The 14,638-nt window shown below is 43.9% G+C and overlaps 1 protein-coding gene across 1 annotated transcript in view; it reads right to left on the bottom strand.

The window, feature by feature from the left end:
• Positions 1-3,459: 3,459 nt before the first annotated feature.
• The window catches only part of LOC121147738 (zinc finger protein 585A-like), a 163,847-nt gene continuing 152,668 nt past the window's right edge, over positions 3,460-14,638 (bottom strand). The window contains exon 10 of the mRNA XM_040967643.1: positions 3,460-6,145. Coding sequence (XP_040823577.1) covers positions 4,852-6,145 — 1,294 coding nt within the window. The 3' untranslated portion in view covers positions 3,460-4,851. The remainder of the gene's footprint in view (positions 6,146-14,638) is intronic.

Genomic DNA, 14,638 nt, shown 5'->3' with positions numbered 1-14,638 from the left:
AAAGCACATAGCATTTTTAATAAACACGAGAGAAAACCTTCATCATGATGCAACAGGAAATTTAAAAATTGAAACAGGAAATGTAAAAATTTTCAAATCTGAAAGAGAAAGGCCAGCTTACTTTCAGAAACCCCACCATAACAATGAGGTGAGTTTTCATAAGCAATATACATGTTGCAAGAATGGAGACCCAGTCCAAACCTCTAGTGAAAAACTAAACCAATTATGACAAATATCTCTTCTGGTTTTAGTGTCTTACATTAGGAAAGACATTTACTTCAGGATGACCCATACCTCATGTCCTTCTAAGATTCAGAAAAAATACTTAAATGACCATATTTATATTTCAAATCAATTTAACTTATTCATGTTCTGTAGACGGCTATAATAGAATCAATGTTATTTTTAAGACACAATTCATGAGGCAGCAAGCAAGCCATTTCAAAGGGGCATACACATATGGAGTCCTCTTACATCCACTCATTCAGAGGCAGCAGAGGTAACTCCAGATTGGGCCCAACTGGAGTCACATTTATCCTGTATTCACAACAGAAGCAGTGGGTAACACTGGGGAGCATGCATACATAAGGTTTTCCTTCCTCTGCTTATCCAGAGGTACCAGAGATGACTCCAGACTGTCTTGCCTGGTGGAGACATGTTCTAGGAATTTAGGCATGTAGGCTTACATGTGTTTTGGGCTATGGCACAAGTAAGGTTGAGCAGGGATCTCAGGGCTCTTGTCCAGCAGAGGAATGGCCATGGACAAGGCCAGTGTACTTTCAGGTAAGAGAGAGTGCTGAGACTAAACGTTTTAGAGGGGGTAATGGGAACACCTTTAAAGGTCTGTCTGAAACACCAGCACAAGACGGAGACCAGAGATAGGGTAGTTAGCATTTACCGTCACCAAGTACCACTCACTAGCACACCTAAAGCTAAAGCTGGGGCATACCTTTAAGGGCAAGATCACACTACCCACCAGTGAGGAGTCAGAACAGGAGAAGGGTGACATTAGAATTAGCCATTACAACTAGCATGTGAGAAAATCAAGCCTGGTGACACAATCTATGGGGGATACACAGGTTACCCCTGTGAAACTGCAAACTCCATCTAAGAAATGTAGATGGGAACAGACCTGCTAAGGGGATGTGCCAGCTGGGTTGGGCTTCAACTTGTGAGCATGAGAACACGCATGAGACTGAAGGCAGCAGGCTGGGCAGGACATGCTACAATCTCCCTCAGCATGGGTGTGGACTGGGTCTGTGAAATGACAGACAGGGCTACACTCTTCAGCATCCACTGATATGCATGAGAGCTATGGTTGGTGTAGAAATGAGCTGGGCTGGGTCTTCACTCCCCCTGAACCACAAGAAAGCTGTGTCTAGGCACAAACTAGGTGTGGCTAAGCTGCAACAACCAACAGTAAGAATCAGAATGGGTGTGGGCTGATTGAGTAAGGCCACTGTTCCTGCCAAGACAGGAGGTGGACAAAGTAAACCTGGGCCAAGGATCCACTGGTGTGTGCAAGATCTACTACTGGGAGGAGATCTGACAGAGGAGATTGGGAAATTCCTTGCGGGGATATAGTGCAGATGAACAAAAGAACCAAACCAAAGAGTAGCCTGGACAATGCCAGCTTGCATTACTCATTGCCATACATTTGGGTCAAGGTCAGGATAGGCCAGTTCATAACATGAACTGGCAGATCTGAAAACCAGTATAGGGTGCAAGAGGAGCTGAGTTAAACCGTGACACTAGCTAATTCACACGGGCTGGCACAGGGTTTTAGCTGTACTGGACTAGACTGGAGCATTCACCAACAAAAGCTGGAACTGAGGGCTGGCTGAACTGAGCCAGGCTGTGCAATGCAATAGTGGATGTTGATGTGAGGCAAGCCATGCCAGGCTGGGGTCAGTGGGTGCAGAATCTGTAAGCCATAATGGCAGATCTGGAGAGGCTCAGTTCACCTGGTCCAGGTGCTAGGGATTGCCTTCAGGGAGGTTGCCAGTTTTGCAAAACCTGGGGGTGGGGGATCCAACAGTAATTGTGCACCTGATCGAAATCCTGGGGTCTGCCAGTGAGGTGGGTGCTGGATCAATGAACATGGGATATGGCAGGACTCGGGTGGTTTGGCCCAATTCTGTTGGCCCACCTGCATGGTGGGAGCCAGATTTTTGAAGCCCTGAGGTAGAAAAACCAGTGGGACTCAGGTCTCCTGGCCTGGGTCCTGAGGCCCATGTGCAATGGAGGTTCAGGTTCATGAATTCCGGGGGAAAGGGTTTCTGCCAGGCTTGGGTCACCTGGCCCAGGTTTTTTGGCCTGCCTGCAAGGTGGTTGATGGGTTTGTGAACCCCAGGGGAATGGGATCCAGCAGAGCTCGGGTCTCCTTACCCTGGTCCTTGGGCCTGCCTCAGAGTGAAAAAGGCATAACAGTGTGCACATACCCCAATACGTATGCAGAATATAGCAACCCATTTGACACTGCAGCAGAGGAAGAACAAATTGGACAAATACCCCAGCAAATTATGACAGCAAAAATCTGGGTGGAGACTTGAGGTCGACTTTAGTAGCCAACGGACATTGGGAGGGTTTCCTCACCTTTGGATTGGTGAAATTGATAGCATTTCAGAACTATCCAAGCCACTTGATCAGAACCCTCAGAATACACACCGCATTAGGTCCCTGGGCTGATAGTGGATGGCAGATCCCTATGACTGGGTAATGGGACATTAGAGATGCGGGCTCTGGTTTCCTCATTTATCTTTCCCCTTCACCGAGTCAAGAAGAAATAGAAAATTTGGAAACAATGATTTCACCCCTCTACCTTAACCCTCAATGCTTCCCATCCTAACCAAACATGTAATCATCATCAAAAATAAAAACCAGAAAAAAAAAAAAAAACTGTGGGAGAGTAAGCAAAGGATCACAAACTGAATACTTTCTCAAACATGCTGTATTTTACTAGCAAAGTTATATAAGTATCTCCACCCCCCCTCCCCCCGGTTTACTCCCTGGGTGGCCACAAAGTCCAGGTCTGTACCAAACTTAAGCCTGGAAAAGGACCTTCTTCCATTTTTCTAGGGCATCTGGCCATGCTCTGGTGCTTTTCCCAGGTCAATAATGAGTTGGATTGGAATTGCAGCAGCCAGGCACAAGGGCTGATGTCATTACAGGTGTGGTGCATCTGCTAGGCCACAATGCAGGACACACATTAAATTGCATCACGAAAGTCATACATTAAAGATTTTACATGCCATGTAATGGCACAATTAGCCGTAACAAGAGATACGGTAACATCAGTTAGAAAACTATCAGCATTATACTCAAAACACATGTCACATTGTAGGAATTGAACAACCCCACACCCTGTTCTCCCCCCTCAAATAAAAAATTAGGCAACTTCTGAAAATTACTGCCCTTTCCCTGTGCCATTCAGAATTTTTTGTAAATAAAACATGCCAATGAGTTTTAGAAGAGATTTATTGAGGCATTATCAGAACCATTGGAAAGACAAAAAAGAATTGCTTCAAAGGCACACTATAATTTTTCAATAGTAATGCTGCTAAAGGAAGTAACTGTGTTAATACTTACATGTGGGGTCTGAAACTGTGACGTACAGGGAAACTTAGTGACAGCTATGCTGGCAACCCAATCACTTTTCAGTCCAAGTCCTGGATGCTTCACTTCCAATTCACTACTGATGTGTCGGGCAACACAATATTCCAGTCTCTGCACAGAAATGAGTGACACAGGGGAATCTCCTGGCTCTCAACTTGTGTACACAACTGGCTTTTGATAGTGAACACACAAGAGAGTGTATGCTGGGCTTATATGGAAAATACTGATAGTCCAATCTTAAAACCCTTAATTACATATACAAAAGTTAACATAATATTCCAACACTTGACTGGAAAAGCACCAGTTTAGCTAGGAACCTAGAAAATGTCCTTAGCTATGCAATATTGGAGAAATTGATATCTCGGACACCTGGGAAAAAAACCTAGTGGCAGCAAACCAAATTCCAGTTCAGCAAATTTCCAACTTCAACGCAACTGCTCACATCTTTTTTTCTGTATCATTTTGACATTTTCAGTTTGCACCCTATGACTAATATTTTGAAGATACCCTGGGGAACTTACTAGGGCCAATGAGCTGTTCTCAAAAGGTAGCAGTAGAGGTGGGATGACTTGCAGGACTGTCATCTTGATTGAAAACAAGAGTTGTTACAGCTAAAAACCAGCTCTCAACCTCTTCAAGTGAGCTGAAGACTGACTTATGGTGAGATTTCACATTCGTCACATTGATATGATTTTTTTCCTTCATAAATTCTCCATTGTCTGCTGGTTTAACTAGAAGTTAACATTTTTATCTTATTTACTGTATGAAACGGTGCCCTTTGTAAATTTTATCTAACGAGGCTTGAGTTCAAGGAAAATGCTTTCCAACCTACATTAATCCTCAAAAAAACTTGTGTGAACTCATTAATGTTAAATGATGTCTGATGTTTGGCAAAAGCCTTTTCACAGTAGCATTACAGATTTGTTTGATTTGCAGCAAACAGCTATTAGAATGATGACACTGACTCTGGGTGGACAAAAAAGGTTCATCTAACCAAACTTTTTGTTTTATCCCTTATTTGAATTCCCTGTTGCCTCGGGGTACTAATGCTGAAAAAAGACCAATCCATATATATTACAATCATAAAGTTCCTTCCTCTGAATTCTTGGATGTGCTCCAAGATGTGACTCTTGGCAAAGGGCTTTCCCAATCTTAGCATTCATAAGGCTTCTCCCTTTCCGAATCTTGTTTCATGAGGGCAGATTTGCATAAAAACGTCTTCCTCAGTTACCACATTCATACTGTTTCCCCTTTGTCTGACTTTCCAGATGTCCATAAGATGTGATTTATGGCAAAAAGCTTTTCCAGGGTCATACATTCATAAGGTTTCTCTGCTGTGTGTGCTTTTTGAACTATTGCGAGTTGTGACTTCTGGATAAAGTCTGCTCCACAGTCATTACATTCAGAAGGTTTCTCCCCTGTGTGAATTCTCTGATGTCTTATCAGGGATGACATGTGGCAAAAAGCTTTCCCACAGTCATTACATTCATAAGGTTTCTCCCCTGTGTGGGTTCTCTGATGTAGTGTTAGTTTTGACTTCTGGATAAAGGCTTTCCCACAGTCATTACATTCATAAGGTCTCTCCCCTGTGTGAGTTCTCTGATGTCTTGTGAGTTGTGATTTCTGGATAAAGGTTTTTCCACAGTCATTACATTCATAAGGTTTCTCCCCTGTATGAATCCTCTGATGCCTTATGAGGCATGATGTATGGCCAAAACATTTTCCACAGTCACTACACTCATAAGGTTTCTCCCCCGTGTGAGTTTTCTGGTGTTTTATGAGGTGTGATGTACTCCGAAAGGCTTTTCCACAGTTACTACACTCAAAAGGTCTCTCACCTGTGTGTGTTCTCTGATGTATTGTAAGTTGTGACTTCTGAATAAAGGCTTGTCCACACTCCTTGCATTCATAAGGTTTCTCCCCTGTGTGAATTCTCTGGTGTTTTTTGAGTTGTGATTTCTCAATAAAATCCTTCCCGCACTCATTACATTCGTAAGGTTTCTCCCCTGTGTGGATTCTTTGATGTTTTATGAGTTGTGATGTACAGCTAAAGGCTTTTCCACAGTCATCACATTCATAAGGTTTCTCCCCTGTGTGAATTCTCTGATGCACTCTTAAGTGTGACTTATGACCAAAGGCTTTCCCACACACATTGCATTCATAAGGTTTCTCACCTGTGTGGATTCTATGATGCATAATGAGGGATGACATACGGCCAAAAGCTTTTCCACAATCATCACATTCATAAGGTTTCTCCCCAGTGTGAATTCTTTGATGCATTATAAGAGATGCCATACGGCCAAAAGCTTTCCCACAGTCATCACACTCATAAGGTTTCTCCCCTGTGTGGGTTCTCTGATGCACTGTTAAATGTGACTTATGACCAAAGGCTTTTCCACAGTCATTACACTCATAAGGTTTCTCCCCTGTGTGAACTCTTTGATGCATTACAAGGTGTGACATACGGCCAAAGGCTTTACCACAGTCATTACATTCATAAGGTTTCTCTCCTGTGTGAATCCTGGGATTTCTAATGGGGTCAGGCTTCTGATATAGGGTTTCTCCACAGTTGCTAAACACATGGGGGTTTTCCCCTATGTGACTACTGTAATACATGGTATGGCAGGATTGACTGCTAAATGGTTTTCCACACGGTTCACATGCATTGGAATTTTTCCCTGTGTGAGGCTTTTGATTTATTGCAGGATCAGATTTGTAAATGAGAGGTTTCCCATATCCAAAATTGTCATAGAATTTATCTCTTGTGTGGTTTTTTTGATGACTACTGAGGTTAGAGAATTTATGCAATGTTTTCTTCTCTATCTGAGCTGTCTCCTTATTACAGGTGTCTTCCATATGAACCCGCTCAAATGTAAAGAATATCTTCTTCCTTTTGAATGCTTTCCATTGTGCATTATGTTCAAATTGCTGCTGTACAGTTTGAATCTTGTGATGCTCATTAACAGGTTCATAGCATTGGAAAGAGTTCCCAGGCACATTGGTGGCATCAGATTTCTCTCCAGCATCCATCTCATGAGGAACACTAGCTTCCATCTCATGTATAACACTAGGGTTATACATATTGTGACATACATTGAATTCCTCAAGTTTCACTGCTAAATAATTTCCATTTTTGTTAATCAGTTTTGGAATATGCCTTGAATTGAGATTATTTTTTTTTAATTCCACTCCCTTGCGAGGTCGTAGCTTGCTGTTTGCTGTAACATCATCATTCAAACTTTTGTATTGGCATTCCTGCTTGGTCCCAACCAGTTCATTCTTTCTCATGGCATCTGAAATAAAAAGCAAACAAAACCATGTCACTGAATTACATAACAGTTTTGCCTGAATACTAATGCAAATAGAATAATGTACTTGTTATTAAAATATAAGATTTTAACATAGTACACTATTTACAAATTATAAACTCAGGAAAATTATCAGGATGAAAATTTAGGAAACACATTCTTAGCGTCATAAAAGACACAGTGGAATCCTATAGGAAGTTCCATTAAATAAAAAGGGTGTAGTCACTAAAAACAGTAACATATTACTTGGGATGTCCTAATCTTACATTAGAGTGTCTGCATATGAGTCCTGAAGAAGTAGAACTGGGAGTAAAAGAAAATGTCCTTGAAGCTAAGGGAGTAGGAATTCCAAGAAGGAAGTAAGAACTGACTTTCTCAAACCAGGTGCTGAGGTCAACTACAGACAAGGGACAGAGATCTTTATCCACTATGTAGGAAGATAAAAACAAGGTGTCTCCCTCAGGTGAGGAGACAATTTTTTTTTTTTACATTAGGTCTTTTCTTTTTTTAAAGATTTATTTTTATTTTTTATTGGAAAGGCAGATATACAGAGAGGAGAGACAGAGAGGAAGATCTTCCACCCGATGATTCACTCCCCAAGTGAGCACAACAGCCGATGCTATGCCAATCCGAAGCCAGGAGCCTCTTCCGAGTCTCCCACATGAGTGCAGGGTCCCAAAGCTTTGGGCCATCCTCGACTGCTTTCCCGGGCCACAAGCAGGGAGCTGGATGGGAAGTGAGGCTGCCGGGATTAGAACCGGCACCCATATGGGCTCCCGGGCATGCAAAGTGAGGACCTTAACCACAGCGCCACTATGCCGGGCCCTACATTATGTCTTAATCATTTATCAATGTCAGAATTAGGAAAAGAGATGAGCACCTATCATATTGAGTCAAAGGCAAGTCTATTATTCAAACCTAATCCATCACAGAACTAGTAAGTCCTGATGTTGCATGAGGCACAAAGAGATCCAATTTGTAATATAGGAATGAATGGAATCTCCTGACCTACCCACTATGGTAAATGATAACAGAAATGACTCTTGCAGAACTGGTAAAATGGAATTACACTGATCACTCACATGTGCTCTCTGTCTAATCCACCTTCCTGATTTAGAGAAAACAATAAACATCTGACCAGTTCAAATTCTCCCTATTTTTGAAAAACTGAATTTCATTTACCTAGGAAAAGATGAAACAAAAGGAAAACATGCAATCACACACACCTCCTATCTATCTGCTACTTAGGGCAATGCTCACAACAGTGGCAACTGTACCAAGCTGAATCTAGGAGCATGTACTTAGATCATGATATATGCTGCCTTTCATTCTTATAAATTAGTATGAAACCAGATTCACATGGAGTTACAGTAGACGAAGCTAATTCACATGTACTCCATCAATAGATGAAGGCATCCCAACTGGCAACATACACATTGCAGCAGAACAACAACTCAATGGTTTCTCATTTTTATTGTTCTAAATTTATTTCAAAAGTCAAAAGCTACACAAAGAAGTGAAGAGATGGATATCCTACCTACTGGTTCATGCCCCAGCTGGCTGCAATGACCAGTGCTATGGTTAGGCTGAAGATGCACACAAGAGCCGCATCTGGGCCTATCATACGGGGAGCCAGGAGCCCAAACACTTAAGTCGTTGGTTGCTTTTTCCATTCCACTATCAGAGAGCTACATTGAAAGTGAGGCAGCTACATCATAAACCAACATCCACATGAGATGTAGGCATATCAAGCTGCAGTAAACTTACATCTTGATAAACCCCTAATTAGTCTGTTCTCTGGATGACGAAAAAGAAATAAACATCACTTCAGTATTTTTAAAAACTCATTCAGAAAAGGAAACTAAATTTTTGGACAAAATTAAACCTTCCCAGCAATTATACCTGTACTCTCATCCATTTCAACATTCAGAAGAAACATAAGCAATTAGTAAGTGGTTCCAGATCCAAAGAAATCACTTTTCTTTTTCTTTTTCTTTTTTTTTTTTTAAGATTTTATTTTATTTTTATTGGAAAGGCAGATATACAGAGAGGAGAGACAGAGAGGAAGATCTTCCACCCGATGATTCACTCCCCAAGTGAGCACAACAGCCGATGCTATGCTGGTCCGAAGCCAGGAGCCTCTTCCGGGTCTCCCACGCGGGTGCAGGGTCCCAAAGCCTTGGGCCATCCTCGACTGCTTTCCCGGGCCACAAGCAGGGAGCTGGAAGGGAAGTGGGGCTGCCGGGATAGAACTGGCGCCCATATGGGCCCCCCGGGCGTGCAAGGCGAGGACCTTAATCACTGTGCCACCATGCTGGGCCCAGAAATCACTTTTCAAGGATGAAGCTATCCTTTCAATTTTCACTTTAAATACTAAGTGATTAGTATTTAAAGGTCACCCACATGATAGACTTGAGAAGTATTTAAGAATATTTTTCAGAGTTATAGAAAGACTATAAACAATTTGCATTACTCTCACACCCAGTTTCCATAATACGGTACACTAATTAGCACCAATGAGGCAAACTGATATATCATCTTATTTTTACAAAGGTTTATTTGATTTGAAAGGGAGCACTACAGAGAGGGCACGAAAAAGAGGTCTTCCAACACTGGTTCAGCCTCCTAATGGTTGTAGTGGCTGGTGCTGGGCCAGGCCAAAGCCAAGATCCTAGCATGGCATCTGGATCTCTAAGCGGTTGGAAAAAGCCCAAACACTAGTGACAACCTCTGATACTTTTCCAGATGCATTATCAGGAAACTAGATTGGAAGCAAAGTATAGGAAGACAAATAAGAGGATGGGAAATTTTGCCAGTGTGTAAAACTGTAACCAACTATAATCTTGTGAGAAAGCTGAGAAGGGAAAAGGTCCTGAAGCAGCTGGAACAGGAAAATATGGGCAGAGGAACTCCCTTGTAGGTAGACAATTGATTAGGAAAGGACAATGGGGAACCTTGCTGTTGTGAAACTGTAACCAGCTATAATCCTGTGAGAAAGCTCTGGGAACTCAGAACAAAGGTCCTCTAGCAGATGGAACAGAAAAGCATGGGGTCAGGAACTCCCTAATCCTCAAGCTTTGGTAACAAAGAGAGGTACTTCATTTCACATGTGCCACATTAGTAAACTGCTGGAACACATTGTTCACTGATTCAATCACCCTTGCATGCTAACATGTATATCACATCCTATTTCAAACCCTCCTTCTTTATGCTTCTAAGACCCTCAGTCTTTTGCAGTTAATACATTTTACCTACTGACCATCAGTCAATAGTTGATGTGTATGATTAGTGGCTCTGTGCACCATATCCCTCACTGCTGGAGCATCTGGGAACTGATGTGGAATTATTGGTACTGAAAGCAGAAGTTTAACACACTGTGCCAATTCTGATCCCAATACTGATACAATAGCAACTAAAGCATATATATATTTGCAATTCCTTAGTTATTAGCTATCAGCGTGTATTAGTTATCAACTAATGCCTTTTCCATTTCAGCATCGCAAAATTATCAATTTGGAATAATATAGATATTTTAATTATAAAAATAATACATAACGGTCCAGCTTAGTAACATGGCAGACTAATCTGCAGCCTGCTGTGTCAGCATCTGATATGGGAGCCAGCTGTTTTATTTTCGATCCATCTCCCCTTTATGGCTTGGTGTAACAGTGGACGATGGCTCAAGTCTGTGGGCCTTTGATCCCATGGACACATGGAAGAAGTTACTGGCTTTGGATCAGTTCAGTTCTGGGCATTATGGTCACTTGGAAGGAACTAGCTGATGGAAGATTTGTCTCTTTTCTGTGTAAACCTGCCTTTCAAATAAAAATAAAGAAGTCTTAAAACATCGTAAGTCTTCCTCTGCTGTAGGCAATTGCCTAGGCAAGTGTTACACTACTGGGAGAAAAGCAGCTAATAACAGCAATGGCCATTCTAGGTCTGGTTAATCCCAAATCTGTGTTGACTGTGTCAGTATGCCAACATAGTTGTCTATTCTATTTTTTTTTTTCTTTTAAAATATGCTGGGGAGCAGATGCCAGCACATCAACACACAGGGTCTGTGTAAGTGTGTATGGGCCCCAGGGTAGGCAGGCAGGCCGCCAGGCTGGCATGGCATATCACTTGAAGACTGGTTTAGGGATTTGCATGCTCACGAGCATGGGCATGGGGGCTGTAGATTGCTCAGGGAAGCAGGCTTGGAGATTTGTGGGAGGAAGGACTGCTGAGGGAGAATGTGACAAGTGAGAAGTGACTTCTGGGGAAATCCCACCAACCAAGCTACTGCACTTGCAGGTAAATTAGGGGGCTGAGACCAGGTGGTCTGGAGGAGGGAAATGTGGAGGACCTTTTAGAGCCAAACCAACATACAACCATGTGGGAGACCTGAGCTTGGCTACTTGGTATCAACCATTGCCTGCTAGCACATAGGAAAGCCACAGCTGGGGGGGGGGGCGCTTCCTGGAAGGGTTTAATCACTGTACCCACCAGTGAGTGCTGGGGCAGCGGTTGGACCATATTAAGCTGGGCCACAACACTAACCAGCTCACAAGAGATTCGGGCGTGGCAGTAGATATTGTGGGGGATTGTAGGCTCACCCCTGTGGGGTTGTCACATTAGCTGGTTTATTTGAGGGCCAGGAGTGGTGATGAGCCCAACTAGTCATAACTATGGAACTCATAAACACTCATAGATAACAGGGTTGGGAATAGCCTTGGCTGGTCTGGGTTGCAGCATCTGCAGGAACACCCAAGAATTGGGTATTGGCAAGGCCACAACATTCACCAGCATACACAAAGGCCAAGACTGGGGGTACAGACTGTGTTGGGTAAGGGTCTAGCACCCACTGGCACATGAGAGGTTTGGGTATGGGAGTGGGCTTGATGGGGGAACTTGGGGAACTTCTCTGGTGGGCTGTCACTCCCACTGGTGAGTACATGAATCAGGGTTGGTTGCTGGGCAGACTGAACAGGACTACTTCACTTGTCACTTGGCTCTGGGGTCCAGACTAGGCAGGGCAGGTCAAACCATTATACACTAGAATGTGCAGAACCTAGGATGGGGTGTGAGCCATGCCATGCTAGGTCCAGTTTACGTGAAAGCCAGGGATGGGGACAGGTTGGGTAAGGCTGGGTTGTAGGACCCACCTGTGAGTTAGGAATGGAGCAGGACAGGCCATGCCAGACTATGGTATCTCATGACAAAGGCAAAGCTGGGTGATGCATTATGCTGGGCTAGGTCAGAGCAACCACTGACACATACAAGAACAGTGATTGGGAGAAAGCCTGTTCAGGGAGCTAAGCGGTGGCAGTTCCCAATGGTGAGCATGAGACCTGGATAGGGGTGGTGAACTGGGCTGTACATGGTTGCAGTATCCCTAAACATGGGTATAGACTGGGTTTGTGGTATGCCAGAGTAGGCTCCAGTACCTGCTGATGCTCATAAGAGTCAGAGAGAGTGTAAGACAGGCTTGGCTAGGTCTCTTTACCTGCTGAGACATGTGAGAGCTGAGTCTGGGGATAGACTAGGCAGGGTTGGGCTGTACCACACGATAGTAAGAGTCAGAATGCATGTGCATCAATCAGACAAGGCTGTTGTACCTGCCAGAACACAAGGTGGGTCAAGTCAGATCTGGTCAAGAATATACCGGTATGAATGAGATATGAGACTGAGAAGTGACCTGATAGAGGAGTTTGGGAAACTCCTCTGTCAGGACAAAATACCTGAAGGTGATTGCAAGAATCAAGGCTTGGAGAAGGCCAGACAAAACCAAGTTCCAGTACCTGCTAGCATACATACGTGTAACTCAGGTATGGGGGTAGGCCACCTAGATTTTAGCACCCACTGACAGATGTGAGAATCAGGACGTGTGCAAGACAGGATAGGTTGGGCCACAACACCAGCCAGTTCCCATTCTGGCTGGGACTGGGGGCTGGCTGGGCTAGGTTATGGTGCACACCTGCCAGTGAATGCAAAGGTGAGATGTGGCATGTAAGTCTGGGCTGGAGTTCCCAGCAGCATACTTAAAACCTGAGATGGGTGGCAAGCCTAGTAAGGGAGCTGGGGAGCTTCCTTATTGGGCCACTACTCCTGCTGATAAGCATGAGTGCTTAGACTGGGGGCAGACCAGATTGAACAGACTACAAAGCCTATAGGTCTGCATGTTAGTTGTGTTATAACAAGAGCCAAGCTTGGCTAAGTGACTGCAACCACTTGGACATGCATAACCCAGAATAAGTACTGGCTGGTTGGAATTTGCTGCAGCATCAGCTGGCAGGTGTTGGGACTGAGGTATCCTGCCAGGCTAGACCACAGAACCACCTGGAAAGTACAAGATCCAGGGCTAGGAGTGGGCCTAGTATGGAGGTTATGGGCACTCTTCTCATGGACCATAGCTCCCACTGGTGAACTTAAGAACCAGGGCTAGAGGGTGGACATGGCAGGACAGGTGGTAGCACCCACCGGCATGAGTATGGGCTGGATGGTGGGGTTGGTTGGGCTGAGCTAGGCTCCAATGTCCATTGATGTGTATGAGAGACAAATGGGAGGCAACACAGAATGGACCAGTCTGCCGTACATACCAGCATGCTCAGGAACCAGGGCCGGAGCCAGACCTGGTGGGGGTTATTGTGGGTTGCTCCAACTAGGCTGCAGTTCCTGCTGCTGTGCCTGAGGGCATGTACAGAATGTTTGGTGGGCAGGGTTAGGTTGGGTCACAGCATTCATTGGTTTGTGTATGAGATGGTGCTGGGGGTAGAACTGATGAGATGACTGCAACTACCAGTGTGTGTATAGGCAAATGTGAGTGATGGACTGAGCCAGACCCTGCACTGGCTGGCACATACAGGAGTCAGGTTGGGGCCCCTCTGGTGAAGTTTCTTTGGGCACACATTCCTACCCCCACCTCCCAGATTGGGGGACTCAGAACTCCAACCAGGAGAAAATCACAGGATCTAGTCTGACTATGGAATACATATGTCAGAACTGGGTCTCTGTGGTTGCTCAGGTCTATACAGTAGACAGCACATCCAGATTTTCGTGAGGGACACAACAATCAGTTCACTGTGGCCTGCAGAGCATGTCTAGTACCATGTAGGGTAAAACAAATTCAACAGCTCTCCTAACACAGATAGCAACAAAATCAATAGCACCTCAGAACTATCAAAACGACTTAAGCAGTATGCTTGGAACATGCTCCACATCAGGGACCCTCAGATGACACTGGATTGGCTATGCCCCATTCCCAGGGTAGTGATGCGGTTCAGGCTGATGAAAGCAAACCACTCTTCTCTCCCTACTTTCCCCAGATACAAGATGGAAAATGGAGATTGGAGATATTTATCTACTTTCCCCCATTCCTCAACCCTCCCCACCTTAATATGTGGTTCATCTGGTCATGCATCCTTCTCAACTATGTAAACATCATTTTTAAAAAATGAATTTGTTATTTCTAAACAAGCATTGTATTCTGTAGGTTAAGTTATTTCTTACAACCCTAAAACCCCACCTAAAAAAGGTAGTCCGAATCCTGTTCTTCCTCTGACCCAGCTTCCAGGAAATGCACCTGGCAATGCAATGAAAAATGGCTCATGTGCCTTGATTCCAAACATTTATGCAGGAGACCAAGAAGGACTCCCTATCTTCACCCTGGCCCATACCTTAATAAGATTCTGTTTTTAAAGCAAAATATGTCCTTAAAGAAATAATACAGACACAGA

This window comes from Ochotona curzoniae, unplaced genomic scaffold, assembly GCF_017591425.1.
Source record: "Ochotona curzoniae isolate NIBS_2020 unplaced genomic scaffold, NIBS_Ocur_1.0 scaffold_461, whole genome shotgun sequence".
Lineage (NCBI taxonomy): Eukaryota > Metazoa > Chordata > Mammalia > Lagomorpha > Ochotonidae > Ochotona > Ochotona curzoniae.
Note: the sequence above shows the minus strand (reverse complement) of the source record. Positions and strands in the feature narration are given on the sequence as shown.